The sequence below is a fragment of the Pungitius pungitius genome, chromosome 7 (genome assembly GCF_949316345.1).
Source record: "Pungitius pungitius chromosome 7, fPunPun2.1, whole genome shotgun sequence".
Classification (NCBI taxonomy): Eukaryota; Metazoa; Chordata; class Actinopteri; order Perciformes; family Gasterosteidae; genus Pungitius; species Pungitius pungitius.
In genome coordinates, this window is record NC_084906.1 from 141,762 (window position 1) to 169,371 (window position 27,610).

Sequence of the window (27,610 nt, forward strand, 5' to 3'; positions counted from 1 at the left end):
ATGGGGTGCAGATAAGTGGGCACTGCTGGATACGATTGTGCATAGACTATGGATGCATGGTGTATGGAGCAGCTGCAAAGAGCACATCAGAAATATTAGATAGGATTCAGAGTAGAGCCCTAAGACTTTGTGTGGGTGCAATTAAATGCAACCCTAACAACTCACTTCTGGTGGAGGCGGACGATCTGCCTCTTAGCCTAAGACGCACAGAATTAGCTATGGCATACTGGGTGAAGCAGGTAGGGTATTGGCCATACAACTCAAGAGTACATAAACAACATCTTTTCATAAATATCTGCAAATATACACTGATGGATCGAAAGACAATGGGAGTGGGCACGTGGGAGCAGGGGTATACATTACAGATTTTAATAAGGCTATTTGCAAATAATAACAGGCTGTCCGTCTTCACCGCGGAAATCCCAGCAATAATCTTGGGGCTGCAGTGGGTGGAAGAGGTCAGGCCTGAGGTCATCTCCTCAGACTCCGCAGCCTTAAACAACATTAAATACAAACGATCAGCGCGAGAGGATCTAGGGCTGGAAATATCCCTGTTAATGCTGAGACTCCAAAGACTAAGGGTCAGTGTACAAATGTGCAGGGTCCAGGCCCTCGTAGGCATCGAGGGAAACGAGAGAGCAGACAGGATCAAAGAGAGCTCAAGATCACAAGAGGAAATCATCTCCTTTGGGAAAGGTCATAAGAGAGGTGGTGAGGGAACAATAGCTAAGGCGGGAACAGACAAGTGGAATAATTGTAACAAAACAGAAGACGTGGAGCATTTCCTTATGAAGTGTCAAAAATACAATAAGGAAAGAAACCGATTGAAGGCTAAAATATGCCAGCAGGGACAGAAGTGGAGCGTAGAGGGAGTTCTGGTAGTGGAGCAGGGTGAGCATGAGTGCTTTAGGGCACTGCTACGATATATAAAAGAGACGGGACTAGATCGTAGGATCCAGGAAACAGTGGAAGGCTGAGCAATAAACCCAGAATCTGCACACTCCGGTACAGTAGGTGGCGGTATGCACCTCGTCAAGTTGGTGCGACCCAACACTACAAACCTAAAGAAGAAGAAGAAGTAATGGCCTCCCTCCAGAGGGCGGCAGCACTGCGACGTCACGGACACCGACTGGTGTGAAGCACAAAGAAGCAGAAGGCTGAAAGGAGGAAGAAAACAGAAGTTCTCACTGTTAAGTGTCTCGTGACCCAGGAGCGTAAGTTTCTTAATGTTTCTTGTGTACTGCTCCATATACTTGTCTGCTTCCAACGTTCCGCTCGGTTAGTCGACTTGTCACCAATAATACTCCGGTTTAGTTCACTTGGTTTTCTACCGCACTAAATGCTAACTGAAAAGCGATCCGGAGTGAGCTTTAATGAGCTTTAACTTAACGTGACGTCACGTTAATCACGTGTGTACACAGGCTGGCTCGTGAGGTCCGTGAGGTCGCGCCAGGCAGTTGATGAACGTTATTACATTACATGTCATTTAGCTGACGCTTTTATCCAAAGCGACTTACAATAAGTCCATTTCAACGTTATCAGTACGAACAAGTGGTTGTTTGTCCCGTCCTACTCTGTTGTCACATTCTGACATGTGGACTTGTCCTTTTAGGTGGACATCAGAGATGACCAGTCTGGGCCTGGCAGAGAGAAGGATGTCTGCTCCGCTGCTGCTGCTGTGGATGCTGACCGGCGTCTGTGGTGAGCGACTGTTTATTTCATATATATATATATATATATATTAGGGCTGGGACTTTAGCGCGTTAATTAAAATTAATTAATTACACAAAAAATAACACATTAAACATTTTTTACGCATTTTTACACTTATTTTTTGCACCGCGGAACGTTTCTCACTGGATGAGTTTCGGAGGACCGATTAAACTGGAGCACCAACTAGCGTCCATGACTTCAGACAACAACAAACCACAGTGAACATGAACGAAGAAGCTGACGAGACCGTGTCGGGTGGCCCCGTGAATGGGAAATCTTATTATAATAAACACACGGATGGAAGCGTCGATAAGAGCGTGGTTGTGTGCAAGCTGTGCAACAAGGAATTCACATCGAGCCTCAAGTATCACCTCAACGCAACACAACTAGCAGCTAGCGTGGACGTACAAGGACCCACACCCAACCCACACTGCACCAGATGACTGGTTTAAGGACCAGGGTAACTAAGACCACGTCTGAAAAAATAACCAATGTTCTGAATGTACTTGAAAGTATTGGTCTACTTAAAAAACATAGTTTACAGAAGGTCTACTTGCCTATAGGCTACCTGAATTTCTGAAAGTACTATATTTCTAAATATGCTATTTCTACACTTGTCTGCTGGAATTGGTTGAACAAAAATAAAAATCCATGTGAAAAAAATTACATCTCACTGTTCTCAGGTCAAATATTTATGCAATTAAAATGCGAATAATTTTGATTAATTAATTACAAAGCCTCTAATTAGATTAATGTCACTAATGCCAAATGCCCCAAATTTCTGTACTTTAAACCTTATCTGGGTTCAACCCTCAAGGGACATGGTGGTTCTTCCTAAATCCTTTTTTAGTTTTGGGTAACTGACATTTATAAAAAATCATAATAAGATATTGCCCCAAAGACGGATTGGTGCATCTTGGAGGATCAACCATGCTATTCATCCTTCCTGCATTGGTGAAGGCACAAGTGAGTTGAATTTGAATGTAACAGAGAATTGGAGGGTGGATGCACTAAAAAGGGTAAACAAATCTACACCCTGTGCCAGACTGTCAGTTTAAGGTTGTCCACAGGATGCCCTGAAGTAGACAAACATGTGATTGTCTTGAAAAATGCCCTCAGAGGCTGTAATAAGTTTCATGTCAGTGTGACCACTGAATGAGACACATCTGCTCATCTTCACCCGTCAAAAAGGTGGAACCCTATAGGCTACGTAGCATGGCTAATAAGTGCTAAAAGGCTAAAGCAATTAACATCAAATTCAATTCATCAGCAAAAGATTCTTCATCATTCTTGACCATGCCATCATAACTCAAGTGAACGCGCCTTGTGTTTTTGCATAACCCCTAGGGTTCACTTCTCAGAAACAACCGTGGGGACAATGCCCCCACTACTACCTCCGCGGCAGTGTGCTCAAGACTTGGCACGAGCGGGATTTGAACCCACTGGCGGTGCGCACAGAGGCTTCTGGGCTCTAGCTTGCACCCCTACACTACCAGTCCTGGTCACATTTTGGCAACTTTGATTCTCCTATTTAACCTTGAGCATGTGAGTTAAACTTTAAAACTCTTTTAAATGCTATTTTCACATCTGGGCTTGAACCCACAACCTTCAAGTGCGGCAGTGCAGGGGCTTATGTCAGCAGCTCCTCCACTGTGCTACTTCACCACACACTAATCAGCCCTTTGTTTGTTGTATTTAACCTTGAGATTGCCTCAAACCTTAACTAAAGCCAAAGGCAAAAAAACCAAGACTGGGCTTGAACCCACAACCTTCAAATGCAGTGCAGGCTTGTGGCAGCAGCTCTTCCACTGTGCTACTTCACCACACACTAACCAACCCTTTGTTTCTTGTATTTAACCTTGAGACTGCTACTCAAACCTCTTTCAAAGCAGAAGTGATGTCTGCATGAAGGGGGCATGAACCCACAACCTCAGACAGCAGGTTGGAGCCTGAAGCCCTTCAGTTGTTCCCTTGTGCTATTCAAGCACATGCCTCATTGTGTCCGTTTCTCATATTAGACCTTGGGATTGTTTACTAAACCTCAAAACTGTTTCAAAGTTTACAGTTTGAAGCCCTGACTGCAACCAAACCCTCCTTCTGAGAGAGCAGGTTTGAACTGAGGATCCTCCACACTTCAGCCTTCCTGCTATCTCCCTGCACTGTTCCACCACACACCTGTTGATGCTTTTGAATCCAACCTCAATTCTCATAGATTCTCAGGCTGGAATCCACAACACAACACACTTGTCTGCTGGAATTGGTTGAACAAAAATAAAAATCCATGTGAAAAAAATTACTTCTCACTGTTCTCAGGTCAAATATTTATGCAATTAAAATGCGATTAATTTTGATGAATTAATTACAAAGCCTCAAATTAATTAGATTAATATTTTTAATCGAGTCCCGGCCCTAATATATATATATATAACCTTGCAAGGTTAAAATATTTGGGGAAAGAGGGAAAAAAGATCCATATATTTTTCTGATGAAGTTAATTTGACTTTCTACCGTCCGTCCTTCAGATTCCAAAGTGTATCTGATGGCTCCTCACACTGTGACACTGGAGGAGAACTCTGAGGCCAACGTCTCCATTGCACCCAGGTAACCAGTGAACGCACAAGCGTTAGCTAATGGGTAGCGGTAGCGTTGATGACGAGGTTATCAGCTGATCAGCCTTTTTATACCGTATTATTTGCCAGTAACGTCGGTGTAAAAGTTCTCCTGTGCCGTGATTTTTAAGCGATAAAACAATTATTTCAGTTGTGTTTTTTCATGCAAATATCCACTATAGCTGAGATCAATCGATCAAACTTTATTTCAGGCTCTAGGTCCAGCGGTGTGTTACGTGTCAGTGCGGCAGTGAGCTGCCCTCTTCACTCCACAGGACTCAAGCTGCTGCTGTGCTCAGCACATTGTTGATATGACTGGACTGTGGTGTCTTCCTCTAGTTCCCCTCTCAACCGGTCGGCTGTGATTCACTTCAACGTGACATTCAGCTCCAAGTCAAACTGGTCGTCTATAATCACCTTTCCTGACCAGGTAACGCGTAACCCTGAACGCACCCTTCAGACCACTCACCCCGCCCGGCTGTGAGGGCTTCTACGTCTGTCCCTCTATGCTGTCTTTATCTGATAAACTTATATGTACTCGTATTTGTGTCCGACCCTGTGCATCTGCAGAGCCCCCAGCTCTCCTCTAGCACCATCATGCTAAAATACCAAGCATAGACATCCCATGATATACCTGAGATGTGAGAAACACTAGTGATATGGTATCCTCTCCTTTGAAGAGAAATGAATAATCATTTTATGCTGCCAATAATTATGCCTGTGCACCGTAGAGATCCTCATTATTCCAACGTGATGTGCTGTTAAAGAAGAATGACGTGATCAGCCTCCTGATTGTTCCCGTCTAGGTGCTGCTGCCAGCGGCCGCAGCGTCTGTCCGGTTCAATGTGACGGCCCATGGCGTCGGTCAGGTGACCACGTACCTGCTCAGCAACAACACAGACCTCAACAGGTTAGTGTCTGCACAGCAGAGCATACAGGGACATGATGTTTTGAGGACACGTGGGGGAGGGGTGGTGTGAACCCTTTGACTTATGGGTTGATGAACTCAGCCCCAACATGGTTCATGATGGCTGGAGAGAAAGATGCTACGTGTCCCTGATTCTCTCTTATAGTTTGACCTTCAGGATCCACTTCATGGTCGTCCATAGCAACGTCCTGTTAGTGATCAGCGAGGTGATTGGCTGGATTTACTTTCTGGCCTGGTCAGTGTCCTTCTATCCACAAGTCTGGGAAAACTTCAGGAGAAAGAGGTGGGTTCTCTTCATCCAGCTGTGTGTCGGCAGCTGTCTGCTTTCAACCAGTCTCATGTGAATGCTTATGTGACTGGTTTAAGGCAATGAGGGGACAATAAAAGCACCATGTTTGTTTCCAGTGTTGTAGGTCTCAACTTTGACTACCTGGCTCTCAACCTGACTGGCTTCATTGCCTACAGCGTGTTCAATGTAGGACTGTTCTGGGTGCCCTACATCAAGGTAACGTCATGCCTCCTCCGTCCTGAGTACTGCAGGCTCAGGAGAACGTGCACAGCAAACCTCATGAACGAATGGGGCTTAAGCCTAGTTTATGGTTCGCAGGCCTCACGCAGCCTTCAAGGCTGTGATTGGTCTGCTAACTACATCCTTCCCGGAGTCTCACATTTCCGGTTTCATAGAATAATTCCGCCATTATTAGTCACAAGAAATCTGTATATACAAATACAGCAGCCGTTCGGGGCGATCATCAGTGGCCCGCGTTCGCTCGAAGTCGTTGGTATCTGGCCCGAACCTGAAATGAGTTGGACACCCTGCGCTAGATGGTGCTGTGACTAAGATGAGTGTTGAAGACGTCAAACGTCCTTGGAGAAATGCCACGTACCAGCCTGCTTCAGCACCTCCGTCATCTTCAATTCCCCAAAAAGAGCCACAGGACTTCATGACTACAGGCCTTTAGTCATGAAGTCCTTTGAGCGCCTACATACCTGGCTAATAAATGTTTCAGATGTCTCACGAAGCATGTGCAGGATGAAGTGTCTGCTGTGTGCCGCCCTGCAGGAGGAGTTCCTGAAGAACAACCTGAGTGGGATTAACCCCGTCAGCGCCAACGATGTCTTCTTCAGCCTCCATGCGCTCCTGCTCTGTTTGGTCTACATCTGCCAGGCGGCTGTGTACGAGGTGTGTGTGTGTGTGTGTGTGTGTGTGTGTGTGTGTACACACATCAAACCACAGTTTCCCTGAGTGAAGGAGCGTCATTAGCTGTCATCTGATCAGAGTTTTAAGGTGCTGGGACACACTAGCCCACCCAAGATGAAAGGTCCCGATAGGCTCGCTTAGCCAATGTGATGGTGTCATGTGTGTGTTGTCTTCATTTCAGAGGGGGGGTCAAAAGGTCTCCTGTACGGCCAAGGTCCTGTTGGTGATTGGATGGACCTTTGCTGTAGTCAGCGTGTGTGTGGCTGCAGCCAAACAGATCACCTGGTTGGAATACCTCTACTATTTCTCCTACCTTAAGCTGGCAGTCACACTGATCAAGTATGTGCCGCAGGTAAGCCACCCCCCCACACAGTGTAACACAAAGGACCGTTGTGCGTGAGGCCCGAGATGCATACTTCATTGGATGCTGTGTCTCCCAGGCGTACATGAACTACAGGAAACAGAGCACTGAAGGCTGGAGCATAGGCAACGTGCTGCTGGACTTCACCGGGGGCGTCCTCAGCATTCTGCAGATGATCTTACAGTCTCACAACAATGGTAAATGTGTAGGAATGCCAGCAGACAGCCAGTCGTGCCCCCCAGGTGCTGACCGTCATGTGTTTCTTGTCAGATGAGTGGAAGCTGGTATTCGGAGATCCTACCAAGTTCGGCCTGGGTCTGTTCTCTGTGGTGTTCGACCTCCTCTTCATGACTCAGCACTACTGCCTCTACCGCCAGCCGCCACAGTACCAAGCAGTGGAGGAGCAACAAGATTCCAGCTAAGGGCTCAGTGTGCAGCCATCTCCAGTATGTCACCACATGGCCAAAGGGATCAAATGACAACTGATATGAATTGGATTTTGAGAGGAGGCATCATGTACTCTTCAGTTGTAGGAGCTTGCTACATAACGCCAGTCCAGGGGGGTTCTGGGTGGGAGGGGAAGGGTTGTACCCACCCCCTCTTATACATCATACCGCATTAAGTCCACCTGGCAGTCAAGCTAGGGGTGGGCCATAATCATTTTTCAGTGTGCCTTAATGTGTTAAAATATCAAAGGTTACTGTATTCAGTATAATTATGTCCTTTTAAAACCTTTTTTACCCTTTCATTAAATGTACTTTAACTGATGTGGGAGTGGTCCCCTCGTATTACTGTAGACAATAACCCTCTCACAAGGTCATTAGTTACATCTTTATTTCCTATTTACAACCAATTTGTTATATAAATATAATACATCATTTTCAGAAAAGCTGTCAAGTCAATGCATACAAGAGCTCGATCATGATAGGTTAAAGTCACGGGGGGGGGGGGGGGGGGGCTGACACATGGTGGCCTGATGTACTGACAAACAGTTGTACAAAAATCACACAGGGGGAGGGGGGGGTCACACAGCTGGGGGTACAATAGTCAGGATGTAAACGGGTACGTTTAAAGGTTCCTGTGTGTTGATCAGAAGGACTCACACAAACAAAGTCACATGCAGGCGAGTCTCACCAACTAAAACAATCAAACTTTTTACAAACATCTGTGTCCTGCCAAGGAGATCCAGTAGGTGTGTGGGTTGCATCCCTGGGCTCCTCAGGCGTTGTTGATGATGATGAGAGCGGGACTGGCTGCCTGCTGACTATCTGCCTCACACACGGCGCCCTGCTGCGTCAGCTTGGCGAACACTCGCAGTGTGTTGAGGTTGTAGACGCCTGCCTGGAGGAAGCAGGCTCGCAGGGTCACACACAGAACCTCCTGAGGCTCCAGCTGCAGCTTGTACTGGGTCCGACCCACCCAGGTGAACGAGCTGTGGACCTCCACAGACTCTGGGCTGCAAGAGGCACAACACAGGCTCACAGCACCGTTTCCCACACACACTCCATGCGTCCATGGCGACACGTACCTGGGGCTTTTGTGCCTGAGGTCAATGAGGACGTCCACTGGAGCCGAGGAGCAGTTGGACAGAGTGAGCGTGACGGGCACCACGCACAGACTGGAGACACAAGCAGCTTTACTGATACTGTAAATGGTGCATGCATGCGTCCTCCTGCTTTACTGTGGGACTCTCACCTCTCCTGGACAAACGGGTGGCTGTGGGTCTCTGGGTAGTGCAGGTTGGTTTTGATGAGTTGGGACAGCTCTGCAGAGGGTGGGGCCACTGGAGCAGGAGCCTCGGGTTTGAACTTAAGGAGCACCATCTCCTGAGCTTCCTGCAACCACAAACCGCACAGATACATCCTGGTGTCCTCAAACACTTCAAAATAAAACCAGACTTCTAATGAGTGTGGATCGAACCTCTTTGGGAGTCAGAGAAGTCACCTCCTTGCCGATAGTCTGCAGCGCCACATGGAGCTGGCCCTCCAGGATCAGCTGTTTGTTGTCCTCCACCACATGGGCCTACACACACACACACACACACACACACACACACTTTAAGCCTAAAAACTAGCCATTCAAGCGTCATGGTTCCTCACAGAGAAACCGCTTCAAATATCAAATATGAGCAGAATGATGAATGTGTATCAAGACCCCTGTTTGATCATCAGGAGGGTCTTGGACCAGATACAACGTTGCTCAGGTGTTTCGTTAACATCTCACCAGTGTCTAGAGCTGCACCATTAAGGCCAAAATCCTAATCCTGATGATTGATTTTAGGGACAACATCTGCTTATTACACTTTACATTTAAATCAGTGATTTCAGTGCATCGTTGGGCGGATTCAGTGAGGCGATCTTGATCTGATACGTAGCAGAGCACACATTCTATCATGCTCATTTAATGGTGGCAGCGTGCTTTCATCAAGCAGCCCTACCAGTGTCCTGTCCACACATCACCAGGGTGTCCCCTGCATGTACCTTCCAGATGACGATTATGTTGAGGTCCAGCTCGTTACACTTCTTGACGATGTTGCTGATGTCAGCGGCTTTGTCCTCCTGAATCCTGCTGCTGGAGGACGTCCTGGACGCTGTCCCTCCCCCTCTCTGAGACTCCGGGCTCAGACAGCCCCGGAAGAAGAAATCTCCACAGGGGGTGGAGGAACTGATGATCTGCAGAAAGGGTCACAATACAAAAGACATGACATCACCACAGTGTGCAGGACATTAGTCCATGATCTCCATCATACTGCTGACCCACACACAGAATAAAGCACACGCTGCATTTACTGCCATGTAGTCATGGTTGGATTCATCTAGAATGCCATTACATAGGTTCAGTGTTTCAAAGCCTGGACCTTTCACTTACCTGTTCATTTCCCAGGTTCACGTCTGCAAACGTGTACTCCTCTGCAGCATCCGAGGCAGCTGGAGGCACAACACAGCAGTCAGAGCTCCTTCAAAAGGCCACGTGTGCTGTGGTACATGTAATGTACATTTACATAGGTGACGGGTACCTGGGCGCTGGCATCGTGTGGCTCTGAAGCACAGCTTGGCTCGTTCTCTGCTGCCGAGCTTACAGTCTGGAGGGCAGACAGACAACTTTTCATCGGTCTATTCCATTCCATTCATTTTGAGAAGCCCAAAAACGATCGCAAATGACACATTAGCCTCAGAGGGCTTTACAGTGTGTCCACATGCGACATCCTCCGTCCTGAAACCCTCACATCGGCACAGGAACAACTCCATTAATCAGATTAAAAAAAAAACTCATTTCCAGCCCTTTATTCAAAGACAGAAGTAAAAGGAACGCTGCTTGTACATCCCTCAGCTGTTAAAAATGTTCATTTTGGTTTAAAGGGACATGAGCTGTCCCAACATTCATAAAATATAAAGAAAAATACTAATTTGATTTGCTTGAACGTCAAACTTGGTATTTGGAAGGATTTCTAGTTTTGATGCATTATTTCTGTGAGGGCTTCCACTGGGGCATCTCGGGTAAAGTGCGGTTCACCCCCCCTGGGACGAAGCCCCCTAACCCGCCCTTCACGAGCTCCGTGGTCCAGGTAATTCAAATAGATTCTAGCGCCCCGTAAGGACTCAAAGGGCGCGCCCACCCACCTCTGTCATTGGCCGGGTTGATGCACTTGTGGAGGCACCAGTGTTGACTGCTGCTGGACACCTGGACGATGTGGAACTCACGCACGCCAGCTTCACTCTGAGGAACATCCAGAGCACGTGTGAGCAGCTGTTCTACTGTGCCTACTGCGGACGTGGGGCGCCACTCACTGTATTGACGTTCTCGACATCCACAAAGACCAGCGACCCGCCGGTGCTTTTGTCGTCCAGGCGCTGATGCGGCGGGACGCTGCTGCGGCAGGCCGACGCCTGGACGCTCAGAGAGCGGCTGGCACAGATGAACACCGTGTGGCGCAGCACGCGATGGCTTCGCCACAGAGAGGAGACAGGAAGACACCACACGGATGAGGGGCTGCTGCAGTAAGGGGGCCCAGGTCACAGTGACACAGCAAACCATCTTAAAAGGTCTTTACTGAACTCCTGTGTGTGTCGTCATCCTCAGCCTGCTCTCTTATGTGCATGCCAGTGAAGAGAGTGTCACTGATGCCACTGACCAGCAGGGGGCGACTCCTCAGGTCCCAATCATTGACTGGGTAAAGGAAGTGGAGGTAGTCGTGGTGATGTCTGGACTGATATTTCGAGGCATCACGCTCATCTCTGAAAGGGCCACCATTTACTAAATGAACAGTGCTGTATGGAAGACTTGAAACTAGATTGAGACCATAAACGTTCTCATAGATCTCTATGGAGCAGAGGAGTCGCCCCCTGCTGGTCACTATAAAGAAGTCAATGTTCACGGTTAACAAAGCAACTCCCGTTACTTCAAATGTACCTGATTTTCATCCCTTTCTCGGTGCTCTGATAGTAGAACAGGAAGTTGATCTCGTGGACTCCCTCGTGGTCTGGTCCTCGGAGCCACAGAGGCAGCTGGGTGGACTCGCCTGGTAGCAGCGTGCTGCCATCTATTGGAATCTCCATCACGCCAGACAGCGGACTGAAATCCCCCGCTGACACCAGCATCTCTGACGCCACAGAGCCCGGCTGCCGGGTGGTGGTCTTATAGGCCGAGCAGTTCTCTGCTGAGGCCGGGCTCACGGGTGTGAGGGGGGTCGGGGCCCGGCTGCCAAACGTGAAGAAATCCGGGTGCGTGGATGCCACTCGGAGGCCACACAGAGCGACAGCGCTGACATTACAGAACTCAACGTAGGCCTTCCTGATCTCACCACACAGCAGAGCGGTGGGGAACTGCAGGAAGAAGACCTGACACACACACACACACACACACACTGAATCTATGCTAACAAGGGGACATAAAGCTGCTTGGAACTGCAGGCTGGGATGAGTGTGTCAGCGGTACCTCCATCAGGGGCATGGGTGGAGTTATGATGGGGTCCAGCCGCCGATCCACACCATGTCGAACCAACATCTTGTCCTCTTTGGTCTGGTTCAGTCGTGGGCCCTGGATCTTAAGGTCCTGTCTGCCCCGAACCACCATGAAATCCATGGCCTGCTGGCCTGCAGACCGCAGCACAGACACACAAACGGTGTTTGTCCAATAGAAACAACAACCGCGAGTCAACCAGTGGCTGTAGTAGTGACACCTACCTTCACAGCTGGGAGCCGTCTCTCCACAGGGGGCTGCAGCCAGGTTGTACACCACACCCACAATGCTCAGCTGGCCCGTTCTGTGTGGCAGCAGCTGGAGTCGAGCCTGAGGTCAAAGGTCAGTGTGACGTGTGAGCTGAGCCAAAGAAGGGAACCTTTAAAGGGCCAGGTAGCTCTAGATACTTTATTACCACCACCATACTTTTACTTAGCCTTACCATTTTGGTCTCTTCTGGACACAAAAGAAACTCCAGGATGATCTGTGTGGTGACGACGTTGTCCGTCTGCGTGAGGAGAAACCGTGTGAGAGACCGTGGAGGTGGAGCTTTTATAGCACAGTGGCGGCCGCTCACCCCTTCAGTCAGGTCCTCCTCATTGGTGATGGCTTCTCCTGTCACCTCCTCGGAGGGAGTCACACCTTCTGCTGTGAACTTCCAGAGGAGGGCGAGGTTGGACAGCGCCAGAGGAACCTTCAGAGGGTTCCTGAACATTACCTCCACTATAATTGGTTCTGAAGGAGAAAGAGGGATGAGTACAGAGCGGGGGCCGATAGGGATGCTGCTGAGTCCAAGGAGCACTGACCCTCGGCCACAGCCAGGGGGCAGCGCAGGTTGTCCGTCTGGCTGTTCAAGCAGCACTGGGTGGGCTGGAAGCTTGCTGGGACAACCCCCCTGTTGGCTGCAGCCACAAGCTGCTCCTCCAGGTGGCCCCACATGGCGGCCAGGTCCTGGTCGTACTCCTGGTCCAGGGACACGTGAGTGGCGGCCTGCTTTTCGCCTGCACGCGTCAGGTATTTAGAATAGAAAATGGATAATTATTTGTTCAACATAAGCATATTTCCCTGGTCACACACACATTCATGAGTTACAGCAAACCTTCATTTTATTCTGTTCAGAAAGATAAAATAATCCTTCACAGGATTACAGCAGAAAAGGCTAAAGTGCGATTAAAGATAATAAAAACAGCAGTAATAAAAGAAATCTAATCACAAAAACTCAATGAAATGGTATATACATTTATCTTTATGTGTGAAATATGGAGAGAGGTCAGCACTAGTGATGCTTCTCTCATACAGCGTTTTAGAGCCCTGATGGCTTCATTTACGTTTCCTCCCTCTTTGTTATCGAGCTCATAATAATGTTCCAAATGAGTTTGTTCTGCACCGTTTCTGGTACATAAAGAGAAGAGAAGTTCGTTGTGGTACTTTGATGTTCTGCTGACGGCCAATCATGAGAGCTCATACAGACGGACAGGTGCAGGTGTGATCACAACTCATCTGTGGGTTACCTTGTGCAAGGCGCCGCTCGTGTCCGAAGTAGACCCGTGTGGCTGAGCTGTGGATGCAGGGCAGAGGCAGCTGGGGGAGGCGGTCTTCATCCCCCCCTACAACACTCTATGAAACACACAGGCCAGTGAATGGGATCCAGGGTTCAGTCAAACAGAGGTGGAAGAGCGGAGCCCTGAGGGTTACCTTATAGACGTAGAGGTACTCCCTGAGGAAGGCGCCCTGCTGTGTGGCCGTCTGCCTGCTGTCATTGGTCAGGATCTGTCTGAAGGCTGTCACGGCCTTCTCTGGTTGGCTGAGTGTGAAGGACTGACGACCGATTGTGAAGTGGATGTGGTCCTCTGCCAAGGACCAGCCCCGCTCCTTGTACACCTGCATGGCTTGGCAGTAACAGCGCAGCGCGTGCCTCCTCTACACGAAGGGACAGCAGGGGGGGGGGGGGGGCAGGAAGAGGTGGTGACGAGCGAAAAGGATGTAAAGTTGTGTTATGATGACCGATGGATTTCAGAATTAAAACCGATTAAAGGTGAAACTTTGACCAGATCAGAGGGGAGGGGGGGCTCACCTGTCCGGCTTTGCTGAAACGATGACCAGCCAGGATCATGTGGAAGGCGAACTTGCGCACCATGGGGTTGCGCATGTTAATAAAGCAGTGGGCAGCTTGTTCCAGCAGCAGAGCACTGCGCAGGTCAGAGTCCTGGACAAAGAAGGGAAATGAACCCATTCATCTGCATACATCAGGCCAGGGTTTATAATGAATATAGCAGATCACACGGCCCATCCTCACCTCGCTGGTCATCTTAATGAGGAGCGTTGCAGCCTCGGAGTATTTAGCTTGACTCTTGAGTATCTCAGCACTGAGTAATGCACAGCGCTCAGCCAGCACCATGTTCCTGTGGGGGCAGAACCCATGTTTTAGGTGGGCATCACTCTAGTAGTCTGCTTTGTTCCATTCAACAGTTGGAACATTCTCAGAAGACAGCTGCAAAAAAACCTTTGAGAATCTATTTCCGTTTAGAAACCAGGTGAAGAGACACAATAACGTCCTGTAGAGAACTATTAGAGTGCACAAAGTCACAATAGTGGAAGTGGTCTTCTAGCCATAAATGGATGAACTGAGACACATTGGCTCTTACTTGCAGACGTCTCTGTACGTCTGTATGGCGGTGTCCATGTAGTGGGTGGGGTAAGGTCTGGGAGCTCCAGCCTGTAGAAAGGCCGACACTGCAGCCATCTCCTACAGAGGTCAGGATGAGTGGACAGAAGATGAGGAAAGAACAGAGCAGTCATGTTCTGATAGCTGGGGTGTCTACTGATGAACCTACTGAGCCCGGCTCGGATGACCGAGGAGATCGTTAGATGGCGCCTCGTGGTTTAGATAAAAGATATATGTAGAGACTACCAATCCCCAGGGGGAGCCTCACCAGCGCTCCTGCTGCATACAGCATGGCCTGGTCTGACAGGAAGTCTTTCTTGGCCGTGTGGTAACAGCTGTAGGCCAGCTCGTAGTGCTGGACCAGGAAGCACAGGTCAGCCATCTTCCTGATCTGGAGTTCAGGGGCTTCTGGGGGATACCTGACGAGACGCATTAAACCAGCCATGTATTTAGTGTTCACGGTGGAACGGGGCGGGCATAAACGCGACACACAAAGGGGGTACTCACAGGAGGCCACATGTGCTCTTTGGTTCACTGACACCCTTCTCTGGAACTTTCCCTCCTCCGAACCACTTCTTGGTGGCCGTGAACAGAGAGCGACTCAGACCTTTCCTGGAGACCAGCTGTGGACGGACAGGTAGAGCACATGAAACTGGTGAGGCTAGTTTTGGCGCCGTAGGGTGGGGGGGCTTCAGAGTCTGGCTGGAGGGCTTGGAGCTGCACCTGGTCGTTGAGCTGTCGGATGTTCTTCTCGATGTGTGGCAGCAGGCCTCTGAAGGTGAACTCCTGGATGAACTGCCTGATGTGGTCGTGGTCATTCAGGGTCAGACATGCCCCGTGGCTCCCTGCTGCCCCGACCAGGCTCTCCGGCTCCCTCGCTCCTTTCTTGGGCTCAGGGTGCTCGGCGCAGAGAGCTGTGTCCAGCTGGAGAGGGTGGGGCTCCAGGCTGGTGGGGGCTCCGTCTGGAGGCCAACGGTGTGGAAACAATCGAGACACAGATGAGCTTCACTCCTTGAGTCACAGAGACCCATCAGCCATGAGCAGATCGACCAGAAGATTTCAGACTGCACATGAACGTGTGTGTGTGTGTGTGTGTGTGTGTGTGTGTGTGTGTGTGTGTGTGTGTGTGTGTGTGTGTGTGTGTGTGACTATGAGGCGCTGCAGCCTGTGGTGGAGCTGGGACTAAAGCTCCAGGTCAGGGTTATTCTGCTAATGTGACAGGAAGCTTCATGCGGAGCCGTATAGAAATAGACCATCTTCTCTCTGATGAATGTTTCTGGACAGATGCTAAAAAACGACATGACAAGAAGACCTTTGTCTGTCGTGGGGCTGCTGTCCACTTCTGCTGCACTGGCTTTGTTCTCAACAGGACCACTGTTCACAGCTGCATCTTCCTCTTCCTGCAACAGGGGCAGCACAGGGCACATTATTCCACAGAACACCACAGATGATCAGAACCAGAATCCGTGCAGCACTCACCTGGTTCTGCAGGTTGCTCCTGTGCAGGTACTGACTCCAGGGGTCCGGCATCTGTTCATCATCTTCAGCCGAGAAGCTCCGAGAGTTGACTTTGAGCAGGTAGCAGCCCTGGTGGCCGTACCTCTGTTTCATATCCTCGTACACAGATTCCGCCCTGCAGGGGGAGCCACACAGAGGTCCAGTGCCTTGACAAATACAGCACACACTAGAAGAGGCGGGTGGAAGTCAGTCAGTACCTCTGCTCGCCGCCCTCGCCCATGTCGTGCAGCAGGACGTAGTACTTGAGCGTGTTGGGGATGAACCACTTGGGGTTGGTGTAATCTCCGCTGTGTTGGATCCTGTGCTGCTCCTGGGAGAGCTTGAGGAACTGCTCCACAGGGACGGTCTCAGTGGAGGACACCACCAGCAGGCCTGTGAGGACCAGAGCGTCAAGGACCTACAACCTGGTAGAGCAAGCAGGAGGCTCCACTCCACCCGAGACCAGTGCTACTACACGTCTCCAAACAGGGCTTCATGTTGAGATCTTTACTTTCCATAAAACAACATCAATGTGTTTGGAAACAAACTTTTAGAGTTTGCTTAGAATTTTCTCTTTAGAAAAGCAACTTGTTTGGGAAAAGGTGATGCAACATTTGAAGCACCATTAGCCTTTATGACATGTTACAGAGACATATGTAAGGCTTTTTAGGTCAAGCTAACGGTTGGTTCCACTTTCTCTGAGACCAGGTACTTGAGACTAGTCCTGCTGGAGGGGATGGAACCTGTGACCCCCGAGGAACAGCAGAAGGATACACGCCAGGTAGTGGTTGAGGAACTCGTGTTCGGAGGCGGCCATCGACTGCAGGAAGTTCTCCCTGTAGGCTTCAAACCAGGGCGTGGTCGCTGGGAACAGAGACAGAATGAGGAGCAGTCCACGCCTCACCATGACGCCGCGGCTGGGTGGGTGTGGCGCTCTGCTGCCAGCTGGGTCTCACGCACACTGCAGATTGTCCATCAAGCAGGTGAAACAAGTTGGACAACTACTTGCTGCTCACACCTCTCCAGCATTAGCAGTGTGGCACAGCGTGACTCAACACCTACATGAAATCGGGTGGCGGTTGCTGCAGCAGATTGACATGGGAAGGTGTAGCAGACCCAGATGATGGATGGCTTTTAAGATGCATGAACATACGAGGGTACAACCAAGCACTCTCCTTTAATGACAGTAAACAGTGTCACCAGGAAGCCCTACTTGCTATGGCATCAACAGGTTAAGGCAGGTATCAAAAGTCACACAACAGAAACACTAGCACCCGTTGATAATTCTATAGAGATGAATCGTTCTGTTCCTCTCCAGCCACCACAGGAAACAAAGCGCTGAGAGACAGCCAGAGGACACTAGGAGGAGGACTAGTGATACCTGTGTAGTGCTTGGAGGTGCTGACTTCAGACAGGGTTTGTCTCCAGGCACTGTACCACGGGACGCTAGCTTTAACCGAGTGATCTGATAGGTGGAAGCAGACCGCCAGGGCTAGTGTTAGCAACAAGGTGTCTGTATTCAACAAGAGCAGTTACAGGTGATCAAGGAACAACAGTCGCATCGTTACACTCTTCCTAACGTCATTGTGTCACTTGAATGGCCAATCGCATCGTAGCGTTGGTTCGCTCCAACGAGGCTCATCAATGGATTCAGTGGGTCCCTGAGCAGTCCAACATGGACCCTTCTGTCTACTTCTCACTCAAAATGCTCTGCTTTGTTACTTATTCAGAGTTAGCTTAGCCAAGGCTAACAAATGAACATGTTTGAACCAGAGAACAAACTGAGGGTTTAAAAAAGCAAGCATCCACCAGCACTAGGGATGGGTTTCTGATACTGGTGCTAAAACAATACTTAAGGGGTTTGTTTTAATTCTTTTCTTCAAATGGAACAATATATTAACTGTTTAAACAATAGCGTAAATCAAAATTATAAACACTTGGCTTCAATAATATATGAACTGTTTACAGTATAATTACAGTCTTTCCCCTCTAATCTATTGGTTCATTACAATTCATGCTCACTGTGCAGGAACTAAAGATACCTAATATATATCTAAAGGCATTGATGCTCTTTATTTGTTTCGATCCACACCATGACCACAGGAGGTGCAACACAGAAGAGCTGCATGAGGGACGAGAGCATATCATGACAGAATTTCTATGTTCAGTTAACACTTTGCTGTGTAAAATAAGGACAAAACAGGAAGAATCAAACGCTCTCCTGACATGGACTCGGATGAAGTCACCCAGTCACTAAACACTCGGTTTACAGCTTGTGGGAGGAGTGCCTTAAATGAAATGAAATAGAAAGTGGCTAGCTATTGTAGCTACACAAGCAGTAGGCTGTTGATACGCGCTGCCAGGGCGGAGGCATCAGGGTGTGTAAAAAGGTTTCCTCTCAGCCACTGAAAGGAAACACCGAAATCTGCGCTGTGTCTGGGTCCGGTAGGTCTGGGTCCTGTAGGAACCATCCGGATTGGGACATGAAATCATGTGACATCTGTCCTTTAAATGCAGGGCTACCAGCTCAAGAGGAAGAAGAGTGCTGCAGAACAAGCCTGAGGACTTAGTGGCAAGGGAACTGTGCACGTGGAGAGTTTTGTATTATTGTTCTGTGTTAAAGCAAAAAAACACAATAACGTATTATTAATAGTACGGATACTAATGATGATAACATCTGGAACTCCTTGGACACCCTCCTCCTGTCTTTGTATGCGGGGGGGACCAGAAAGGGTGAGCTTTTACATAAAGACAGGTCAACTGATAGCTCCATCCACCTTAACGATGTCCAGTATCAGTAGAACCAACCCTGGAATCAGTAGAGGAGCTTCTCCTGAAGTAGAAGATTATTCAAGTACACACTCCAATAACTAAACACAATCCCTGTTTTGACATGATGTTGGTCCATTTAGAACCAGAACCACCAGAGCTCTGCTTTGTGCTTGCAGTGATGAAGAGAATGCATCCTTTAGTAGGATTGACCCAAACGGTCCCTTTTTGTGCGTTAGGGTGGGTCCAATGACATCACACACACGTTCAAAGAGGTGGCGAGCCACCATTGGTGGGCTACCAACATGTAGTCGGCTGAGTCACAGGAAGACTCTGACCCAGTCTGTACACTGTATGTTTCACCTTTCTAACAATCCTGGAAGGTTTGGAATGCAGTTCTTACCACTGAAGTTGAGGTCGTAGTCCCCGGCCGTGATGACGTTGGTCGCCGCCCCCTCTTGGGGCTGGCACAATGACACCACCTCATTGAGCAGGCGGCGCTGGGCAGCAGACGCCGCGTTTGGACTTGTCACCACATTGTTGACACAAATGCGCAGGTTTTTCACAACCTGCACCTGGTTATTGGGGTCCCGGATGTGACCTAGAGAAGCAGACAACAACACAATGTGTTAGCTGTGTGCACATGGCTAGAAATCAAAGTAATTGTTATAGAAACAAACAACAACCCATCTGTCCAAAAATAAGACCATAGGCTCCTCTTAGCCATAGCTACATGACATCACATGTCATTTAGCTGACTCGGTCATCCAAAGCAACTTGCAGTAAGTGCATCAAACGTAAGCCGATTTACACCTGGCTATAGATAAGAGCCATTATAAGTACAATTTAAGTGCTAAAAAATGTTTAGTCGAGGTATAGTCTGAAGAGGTGTGTCTTTAGTTCGTGACAGCATGCTGCTAACATCGGCTAACCAAGATGTGATGTAGCCATGGAGATACGTTACCTTTGAACGGCTAAGGTTCAGTTTGCTCAACTCCTATTGGAGCGCAGCGCCAAAGGGGCGGAGCCAAGGAATGACTCCTTTGATGTGATAACAGAGCTCGTTTTGGGAATCGTTTAGTCTTTAACCGGTTTCATTTTCATCACAGATCTGAAATGGTCTACATGGTATTTTAACCTGTCGTCCTGCCAAACGGAACAACACAATCTGACACGTATTGTGAAGTGGGAGGATTGACCCGAGTGTTGACGTGGGGATGTGACGCCACGGCCCATATCACATGTTGTCATGTTAGATCATGCTATATCATGTTATCATGTGCACGGCTCTGTGGAGGTAGCCGTCACGAGTTGGAGCCTTTTAGCCGATTACCGTACCGCAACCCTGGAGCTGTTAAAAGACCGAACGGTTGGCGCGTTGGTCCGGTGTCAGTCTGGACCTCCCCTCCGGTCCGAGCACACAGCCAGTCTGCTAGCTTCGGTTAGCCCGCAGCGAGCTCCACAGGCTACAGGGGCCAACTGTCTCACCAACGCCCCGTCCTGAGGCCCGGGGGCCGGGGATATAGGAGCTTACCTTCGGACGTCAGTCTGCAGAAAGGCCGCAGCAGCTCAGCGAAATTCAGGTTGTTCTTGCGAGTCACTCTCTCCGCTTCCTCACTACATAAGACGGCCACCATCGGAACAAACGAGTCCTGGACCAACTCCTGCACGGACTGCACGCATTGGGCCATGTCGGACCGGTGTCCACCGCAGCTTGCACACCGAACCGAGTCAACTGTCCTGTAGACGCAGACCGCCGACTATATCATCTCGCCACTTGCGATCCTGCTCTAGTCGCAGACGGCAGCCATGTTGAATCGGCCAGCAGACTTCCTGTGTGGCGCTGAGACGATCACGTGATTCCTGACCCCACTTCCTCTTCGTCTCACGGGACAGATGTGCGCCCATATATCCACCAGAGGTGTCAAAAGTATTCACAATCATTACTCACTATTGATACTAGGTTTTGAAAATACTTTTGTATTTGGGTGATCAATAAAGTTAGAAACAACATGACTCATTTAACGTTACATGGACTCTGCATGAGGAGGAGGAGGCGCGTTCATGTGACTAAATACCACCTGACATCAACTTGTACCGCGACCACCGACCTGCCTCCTGAAGAAGATCCTTCCCCACTTTACGCACCCAGCGTCACTCTGATTTGCGTCATAAACCAATAAGGAGTCTGGATGGTAAATGTTTACGCTTCTCATCCAACCACAATCAAATCCACGCAATCCCCACGGCGCGATTTATCCGGGTAGTTTTTTTGTGTGTTTTTGGACGACAGCAAGGCGGAAAACCTTCCGAAATTAAATAGCAGTAACGAGGCGATTTTTGAAATGTAAGAAGTAGAAAGTACAGATATTTGCGCGAAAATGTAAGGAGTAGAAGTAAAAAGACGTCTGAAAATAAAATACTCAAGTAAAGTATAGATACCCAAAATTTCTACTTAAGTACAGTACCGAAGTATTTGTACTTCGTTACTTGACACCTCTGATATCCACTCACGCAAGACTCATTTCGAAGGGAGTACTAGTATCACGATAAGGGTGATGGTCTTTACTTCTGAAGAGAGTTTGTCCCTTTCTCAATATGCGTTCTTGTGTGGACTTTTGTTCAATTCTAAAGTCCGCATCTGGCCGAGAACGGTCATAATACCCGGATGTGACTCGCCCCGCACATTTTACCCAGAATGCTCGTCTGTTCTGCCAAATATCCCAGAATGCATTTCACCTCAGCAACAGGCAACAAACTCTGAATCTCAAAGTGTATAAATACTACTTTATTACGTAACGGAATGTAATTTTAGAACTTTTTCAGACGGGAAGTTAGATGTTAAAGAAACATTTCTGCGGTTGGTTTGTCATCATTCAGCCTTCGTAACATTTAGCTCCGTGGATGGAGATGTGAGGTGTAGTGAACGGACCGTCTGACCCTCCAGCACCGGGCGGTCAGCTCATCTCAGCCCGGAAAGTGCAGCCTGTTTTCGGCGAGTCTTCTGTGAAATGCTGCACTTGTTTTCACGGCTCCGTAGCGGTTATACATGAGATGTAACTTTATGTCGCGCGAGCCAAGTAAGAACTAGACTGGAGACTTTAATCAAAGCAATATGACAATGTTTATTTGTGACAGGAGTATTCTGTCCTGCAGTCATACATACATATATTGTATATTTCTCTGTATGATATTTAATGTCTGGTCAGCTGCTTGTATATGCTTGAAAATGTTTCTATTTATTTCATTGTTTGAAAATGTAAATATAACTGTAGCACCATTGATCCCTGCATCATAGATATTAAATACTTTGTTAATCACTAATGATCATGTCATCTATCTTACGGTATGTAGCCTCATTGATCACTCTATCATAGATATTAAATACTATGAGGTTAATCACTATCAATGTAGAGACACAGAAGAGGTTCATCACCAATGTAATGAATAGTGATGTTTGTGCATTTAACTGTACGATGACACCACACTTATGATCAGCCTCTTGATGTTTGAGTAACAAGACAAACGGTACGTGTGTGTGGAATGTGTTACTATCCAGTAAAAGTTTTACTCTGTAATTGTTGTTACTTTATGAAACCATTATAAAGCTAATGCAGTGTGATGGAATACAACAGCCCTGAATTAAATGTTTACCTCAGTAATGCATCTTCCATCCAATATGAATACAGATTAGATCTAAACCTGTCAGTGTAACCTAGTAAAGTTCAGCAGCACCACAAACTACAGCTGCTTCATCTGCTTTAAAAAGATGTTCCACTGTATAACAACTCTGATCCCATCCATTGAGATATATATATATATGCTTCTGGATGGTGGACCCACAGAGTTGGATCACTGCATTAGTGTAACTGCTGGCCTTAACAACCTTTTTGTTCCAGTCCATGTTGATACGGTGTCTCCACTGAAGGCTGAACCAACCACAAGAAGGACGTTTCATGTTGTCTAGGCCTTTATTACGACATCAGTGGCACTGTAGGAACATAATATACAGTCACTACTATCTGGCATTATGGTATTGTCCAGTCAGATGGTCCACCATCCAGAAGCAGAGCAGTTGTACAAAGGCCAGGTCACAGGCAGCTTACGCATGAACACACCTGGGATCATTTGATGTTGCGGAAAATGCGGCGAGCGTGGTTGGTTTTTATGGCAGCCAGAGCCCCCTCCAGGGTGGAGATGAGGTGCAGGAGGGTGCCGGGGTCCGTCTGGAGAACCCTTCTGCTGAGCTCCCCGGGGCTGTCACTACCTCCCGTGAGGAGCAGGCGCATCGTCAGCACGGGGATGACCTGCTGGCGGATTGCACGACTCGCCAGCTGCCAGGGACACATGTGGGAGAACGGGTCAGATGCTGAAGGCAACCCACTTCACCAGAAACGAGGCAGCATGGAACGCCACAGTACCTTGGCTGGTGGAAAGGTGTTCAGTAATTAAACACCAATTCATTGACAAACCCAATAACAAACAAAAAGATGGCCGAGTATAATGTGTTGGCATCATGGCGACTGTGGGTGTGACTACAGTGTGTGAATGTTAGTTACTGATGGGCAGGTGCCACTGTGTATAGTAGGTCCTGTCATCAGTGTATGAATGAGTGAGTGATGTCATCTAGTGTTAAAGCGCTGTACAAGTCCATTTCCCATTTATCATAATATGACCTACATGTTCCAATTGAAATCCAAAGCAGACGATGACGGCGCTCTGAAGGAAACACACACCCACCTGTACATCCAGCCTCCACTCCAGGTTGTGGTAGGCGGGCAGGTTGGACGGCAGCTCACTCAGAATGCTGCGGATTTCACTGTGGTTCTGCAGGTACAGCTGCAACACAAACCCTCACACACTGAGCTGCACAGCTGGACTCTCATCACCATCATCTCACATCCAACAAGAGCTACCTGTAGGAGGATCTGGTTGAGCTCTTCACCAAAGCCCAGAACCAACACCGAGTCCAGGAAATCCACCTTAGAGATCTACACACACACACACACGTCTTAATATGTCACTGTGGTGGCAAACAGACATTGAGTCCCGGTTGAATAGCGTTGGCATTAGCTAGCATGGTGTAGATTGGGAGTCCGTTTCACACAGAGGGGTCCAGGCGCTGTCCCCATCAGGGGACACATAGTAAAAGCAAGAAGCGCCCAACACACACCTGTAACCCTGTTGTGTTGACAGATACAAGTGTGTGTTAGTCACCATGTGTTTGGAGCTCTCTGTCATCAGATACATCAGGCCTTCCACTCCATGCTGCACCGTCTCCACGGGAACGCACAGCTTCCCTGCAAGCAGTGGTCATTTCACACTGAGGTCACGGCAGGTCTGCTGTGGTCCTCACTCGCATCACTTAGCAGAAACAGTCATTGGCCGCTTTAAACTAATGATATTGAACAGATTGTCTGTGACTTCATGAATGTTAGAAATTTATGTTTCTATGCATATGTGTCACATTTCAATGTTTTGGATCAAATAAAGTCAATACAAAAGGCAGTTTTTAAATGATGAGGGAACAAAGATGAACTGAACCTGACCTGGACAGATCCTATCCGTGCGCTCTACATAAGGGTCAGAGCAGACTGAGGTCCTTTGGTGTGCAGGGAGCACTCCTAAAGACCTTCTCGGACTCATCTTCTACAGAGTGGTCTGCTGGGGCAGCCAACGGAACACACTCCACAAGAAGGCCAGCAGCGTGCTACGGTGTCCACTGGACACGCAGGTAGTGGGTGACAGGAGGACGATGACTAAGCTCATCCCTGATGAGCATCTTAGCTTAAAGCAATTCAAACCCAAATAAGAAATCCCCCCCTTGATGAATTTCACTAGCCACACTGTTAAATCAATAAATCCCTGAAAAAGAACCTGTCTGACAAAGTGCAGTAGGCCAAAGATCCCAAAAGTAACGCATCATGTCGTGATCTAAAGAAATTAGAGACGAGAAACAAAGTAATTGACATAGATCAGTCTGCAAAGTGCTATAAAGCCATTTCTAAGGCTTTGGAACTCCAGAGAACCAGAGAGAGGAACCGCGGTGAACCTTCCCAGGAGGGGCCGGCCCACTAAAGTTAGAGTGAGTAAGAACTGTAGGCCTCACTGGCCTCAGGTAAGGCCGGAGGTCACGGCTCAACAACAAGAAGGACGCTGGGCCAACATGGCCTCCATGGGAGAACGCTGACCAAGAAGAACCAACAGTTACACATGGTGGGTGGAGTGTGATGGTCAGGGACTGCTTTGCAGCTTCAGGACTTGGACTACTTGCCGTTATTGATGGAACCATAACTTCTGCTCTCTACATGTGGCTGATTCCAACAATGCTGCAAAGAAGGTGGGTCAGGATGCCTCCACAGCCTCATGGCCGCTTATCACAAACGCTTGATGGCAGTTGTTGCCGCCAAGGGGATCAAAACCAGGCTAGGATTCCCTTAATAAATTAAATCATTTAAAAAATGTATTTTGTATTTTGGGCAAGCTTTCAATCATCAGAAACATTTAAGTGTGACAAATATGCAAAAAGGGTCCACCAGAGGCCACAGTGCTCAATAGAGAGCAGCATGATACGTGCGTGTCTTACTGGCTGCTCCTTCGTAGATCTTGGGGCTGCTTCCTCTCCTTAAAAACTCCAGCGCTATGCGACCGAACTCCCCGACCACTGAGGAGAAAACACACGCCTCATACTCAGGATCAGACCCGTCATCTTGTGGTGGAGGGGCCCTTCTCTCTGAAGACCAGCCGTTTGTCACATATTGTCACACAAGTGTGCATGTTTTGGGGGCAGTGTGTGCAGGAAGCAAGTAATATGCTCTACATTCAAACTTTTAGTGCACCTATATGCTGACATTTACGGTATTAAACATGTGACCTGAATAAAAGCTATTTAATGATTGAATTTATTGTACATCTTTTACATTGTTGATTCTGTACAAATGACATCCATGTCAGTCTGTCCATCCCAGGAGAGGGACCCTCCTCTGACCTTCTCACTAAGGTTTCTTCCCTTTTTCCCCATTGAAAGGTTTTTTCATATTTTGGGGAGTTTTTCCTGTGCCCATGTGAACGTTTGGGGACAGAGGATGTTGCATGTGTACAGACTGTAAAGCCCTCTGAGGCTAATTTGTGATTTTGGGCTCTACAAAATAAAATGAATTGAATTAAAAGTCCTACATTTACAGGTTCAAAAAGTCTACATACATACATACATATATATTCAAGACATCTTTACTGTAGTAATTGAGATCTTACAAAATAAATGTTCAACATTTGTACAATCCAAAGGCTCATTTAGGAATATTACAGGTGTGATGAATGTTACTTTTCTGTACAATGGCGAATGTATTGTGTGACTTTTATTACTAGACCTTTACAGATATTTAAATGTATTTACTATTTACTACACTAATTTAGAGATTCTGAACATCTATGAGTTACACAAGTCAGTTTAGGAATTAAATTACTTATTTTTTGGAGAAATCTTTTAATTTGTACAGTACAAATATTTAATTATACGTATGATAGTCAGAGGCCCTGAACACACACACACTGCAGTCAGTGTTTAAAGTTTAATACCGTAAATGTTGGCATACAGGTGCACTGAAAGCCGCAGTACTCACGGAGTGCGAGGTGTACTGATAATGGCGGACGACGGCAGCACCGCCGTCAGCCTACAACCATTCAACTGCTAAGCAGCCAACGTGATGTCCTGGTACTGATCCGACACCAGTCACTGACCTGCGGAGTCAACTCTCGGCAGGAAGGAGAGGTGTTCTTTATGTTCTTCAGACAAAACCAGCAGCATCCTGGACGACGGCCATCAACCCGGAAACCACTTGGCCAAAGTCCGCCTGACTCGGCCTGTAATTGGCTCGCCCGGGAAAGCCAACCCAATCCAACAGAAGAAAGTAGCAACCACGAGCCAATCAGAGGCGGAGTAGGGCGGGTCGTCGTCGGCTTCCTTCTTGGTTGGTTTTCATTCACGTCCCTCCATGTCGGAGCTTGGGCTTTAGATGTCGCCTGGAGGAGAGTTTATAGACCAAACTAAAGTGTAAAGACGGGGAACTACACTCACCGGCCACTTTATTAGGTACCCCATGCTAGTAACGGGTTGGACCCCCTTTTGCCTTCAGAACTGCCTCAATTCTTCGTGGCATAGATTCAACAAGGTGCTGGAAGCATTCCTCAGGGAGTTTGGTCCATATTGACATGATGGCATCACACAGTTGCCGCAGATTTGTCGGCTGCACATCCATGATGCGAATCTCCCGTTCCACCACATCCCAAAGATGCTCTATTGGATTGAGATCTGGTGATTGTGGAGGCCATTTGAGTACAGCGAACTCATTGTCATGTTCAAGAAACCAGTCTGAGATGATTCCAGCTTTATGACATGGCGCATTATCCTGCTGAAAGTAGCCATCAGAAGTTGGGTACATTGTGGTCATAAAGGGATGGACATGGTCAGCAACAATACTCAGGTAGGCTGTGGCGTTGCAACGATGCTCAATTGGTACCAAGGGGCCCAAAGAGTGCCAAGAAAATATTCCCCACACCATGACACCACCACCACCAGCCTGAACCGTTGATACAAGGCAGGATGGATCCATGCTTTCATGTTGTAGACGCCAAATTCTGACCCTACCATCCGAATGTTGCAGCAGAAATCGAGACTCATCAGACCAGGCAACGTTTTTCCAATCTTCTATTGTCCAATTTCGATGAGCTTGTGCAAATTGTAGCCTCAGTTTCCTGTTCTTAGCTGAAAGGAGTGGCACCCGGTGTGGTCTTCTGCTGCTGTAGCCCATCTGCCTCAAAGTTGGACGTACTGTGCGTTCAGAGATGCTCTTATGCCCACCGTGGTTGTAACGGGTGGTTATTTGAGTCACTGTTGCCCTTCTATCAG

General features: G+C 48.1%; 3 protein-coding genes across 6 annotated transcripts; 1 reads left to right on the forward strand and 2 right to left on the reverse strand.

Moving 5' to 3' along the window:
• The first annotated feature begins 1,072 nt into the window (after window positions 1-1,072).
• On the forward strand, window positions 1,073-7,664 carry ctns (cystinosin, lysosomal cystine transporter). The gene is made up of 11 exons (XM_037469274.2): window positions 1,073-1,214; window positions 1,613-1,701; window positions 4,236-4,314; window positions 4,662-4,752; window positions 5,129-5,232; window positions 5,396-5,533; window positions 5,656-5,755; window positions 6,314-6,433; window positions 6,633-6,803; window positions 6,892-7,009; window positions 7,083-7,664. Exons 2-11 carry the CDS (start codon window positions 1,626-1,628, stop codon window positions 7,232-7,234), a joined length of 1,149 nt encoding a protein of 382 aa, XP_037325171.1. The 5' UTR covers window positions 1,073-1,214; window positions 1,613-1,625; the 3' UTR covers window positions 7,235-7,664.
• trappc8 (trafficking protein particle complex subunit 8) lies at window positions 7,630-20,811 on the reverse strand. 3 transcript variants are annotated; one of them, XM_037469272.2, is made up of 30 exons: window positions 20,237-20,808; window positions 19,106-19,303; window positions 17,315-17,398; window positions 16,708-16,797; window positions 16,152-16,326; window positions 15,916-16,069; window positions 15,749-15,836; window positions 15,160-15,398; window positions 14,944-15,059; window positions 14,705-14,855; window positions 14,417-14,517; window positions 14,068-14,173; window positions 13,846-13,977; window positions 13,467-13,691; window positions 13,283-13,388; window positions 12,578-12,772; window positions 12,349-12,506; window positions 12,214-12,279; window positions 11,996-12,101; window positions 11,748-11,905; window positions 11,223-11,650; window positions 10,601-10,757; window positions 10,433-10,529; window positions 9,829-9,894; window positions 9,681-9,739; window positions 9,293-9,484; window positions 8,733-8,834; window positions 8,508-8,647; window positions 8,341-8,430; window positions 7,630-8,268 (listed from the first exon to the last, which is right to left on the reverse strand). In XM_037469272.2, the coding sequence occupies exons 1-30, from the start codon at window positions 20,391-20,393 to the stop codon at window positions 8,031-8,033; spliced, it is 4,374 nt and encodes a 1,457-aa protein (XP_037325169.2). In that variant the 5' UTR covers window positions 20,394-20,808; the 3' UTR covers window positions 7,630-8,030. The 3 variants fall into 3 exon arrangements, with proteins under 3 accessions (XP_037325169.2, XP_037325168.2, XP_037325170.2); XM_037469271.2 differs by having other exon boundaries at window positions 12,214-12,506; window positions 20,237-20,811; XM_037469273.2 differs by lacking the exon at window positions 17,315-17,398 and having other exon boundaries at window positions 12,214-12,506; window positions 20,237-20,809.
• A 1,000-nt stretch (window positions 20,812-21,811) lies between these two features.
• Window positions 21,812-26,586, reverse strand: commd2 (COMM domain containing 2). Of its 2 annotated transcripts, XM_037470202.2 has the most exons (7): window positions 26,443-26,586; window positions 25,289-25,366; window positions 23,920-24,002; window positions 23,619-23,693; window positions 23,443-23,541; window positions 22,821-23,036; window positions 21,812-22,693 (listed from the first exon to the last, which is right to left on the reverse strand). In XM_037470202.2, exons 1-6 carry the CDS (start codon window positions 26,507-26,509, stop codon window positions 22,827-22,829), a joined length of 612 nt encoding a protein of 203 aa, XP_037326099.1. In that variant the 5' UTR covers window positions 26,510-26,586; the 3' UTR covers window positions 21,812-22,693; window positions 22,821-22,826. The 2 variants fall into 2 exon arrangements, with proteins under 2 accessions (XP_037326099.1, XP_037326098.1); XM_037470201.2 differs by having other exon boundaries at window positions 21,812-23,036.
• Between the last annotated feature and the right edge of the window lie 1,024 nt (window positions 26,587-27,610).

What these genes read in the sequence shown, in the direction of transcription:
- ctns (XM_037469274.2), top strand. Translation starts at nt 1,626, where the DNA reads ATGACCAGTCTGGGCCTGGCAGAGAGAAGGATGTCTGCTCCGCTGCTG. An exon ending in TAATCACCTTTCCTGACCAG is followed by an intron (nt 4,753 to 5,128) that starts GTAACGCGTAAC and finishes GTTCCCGTCTAG; the next exon opens with GTGCTGCTGCCAGCGGCCGC. An exon ending in GCCAGGCGGCTGTGTACGAG is followed by an intron (nt 6,434 to 6,632) that starts GTGTGTGTGTGT and finishes TCTTCATTTCAG; the next exon opens with AGGGGGGGTCAAAAGGTCTC.
- trappc8 (XM_037469271.2), bottom strand. Translation starts at nt 20,393, where the DNA reads ATGGCCCAATGCGTGCAGTCCGTGCAGGAGTTGGTCCAGGACTCGTTT. An exon ending in CAGCCCCACGACAGACAAAG is followed by an intron (nt 15,399 to 15,748) that starts GTCTTCTTGTCA and finishes GTTGGCCTCCAG; the next exon opens with ACGGAGCCCCCACCAGCCTG. An exon ending in ACGTACAGAGACGTCTGCAA is followed by an intron (nt 14,174 to 14,416) that starts GTAAGAGCCAAT and finishes CTGCCCCCACAG; the next exon opens with GAACATGGTGCTGGCTGAGC.
- commd2 (XM_037470202.2), bottom strand. Translation starts at nt 26,509, where the DNA reads ATGCTGCTGGTTTTGTCTGAAGAACATAAAGAACACCTCTCCTTCCTG. An exon ending in GATCTACGAAGGAGCAGCCA is followed by an intron (nt 24,003 to 25,288) that starts GTAAGACACGCA and finishes CACTGCTTGCAG; the next exon opens with GGAAGCTGTGCGTTCCCGTG. An exon ending in CAGAGAGCTCCAAACACATG is followed by an intron (nt 23,694 to 23,919) that starts GTGACTAACACA and finishes GTGTGTGTGTAG; the next exon opens with ATCTCTAAGGTGGATTTCCT.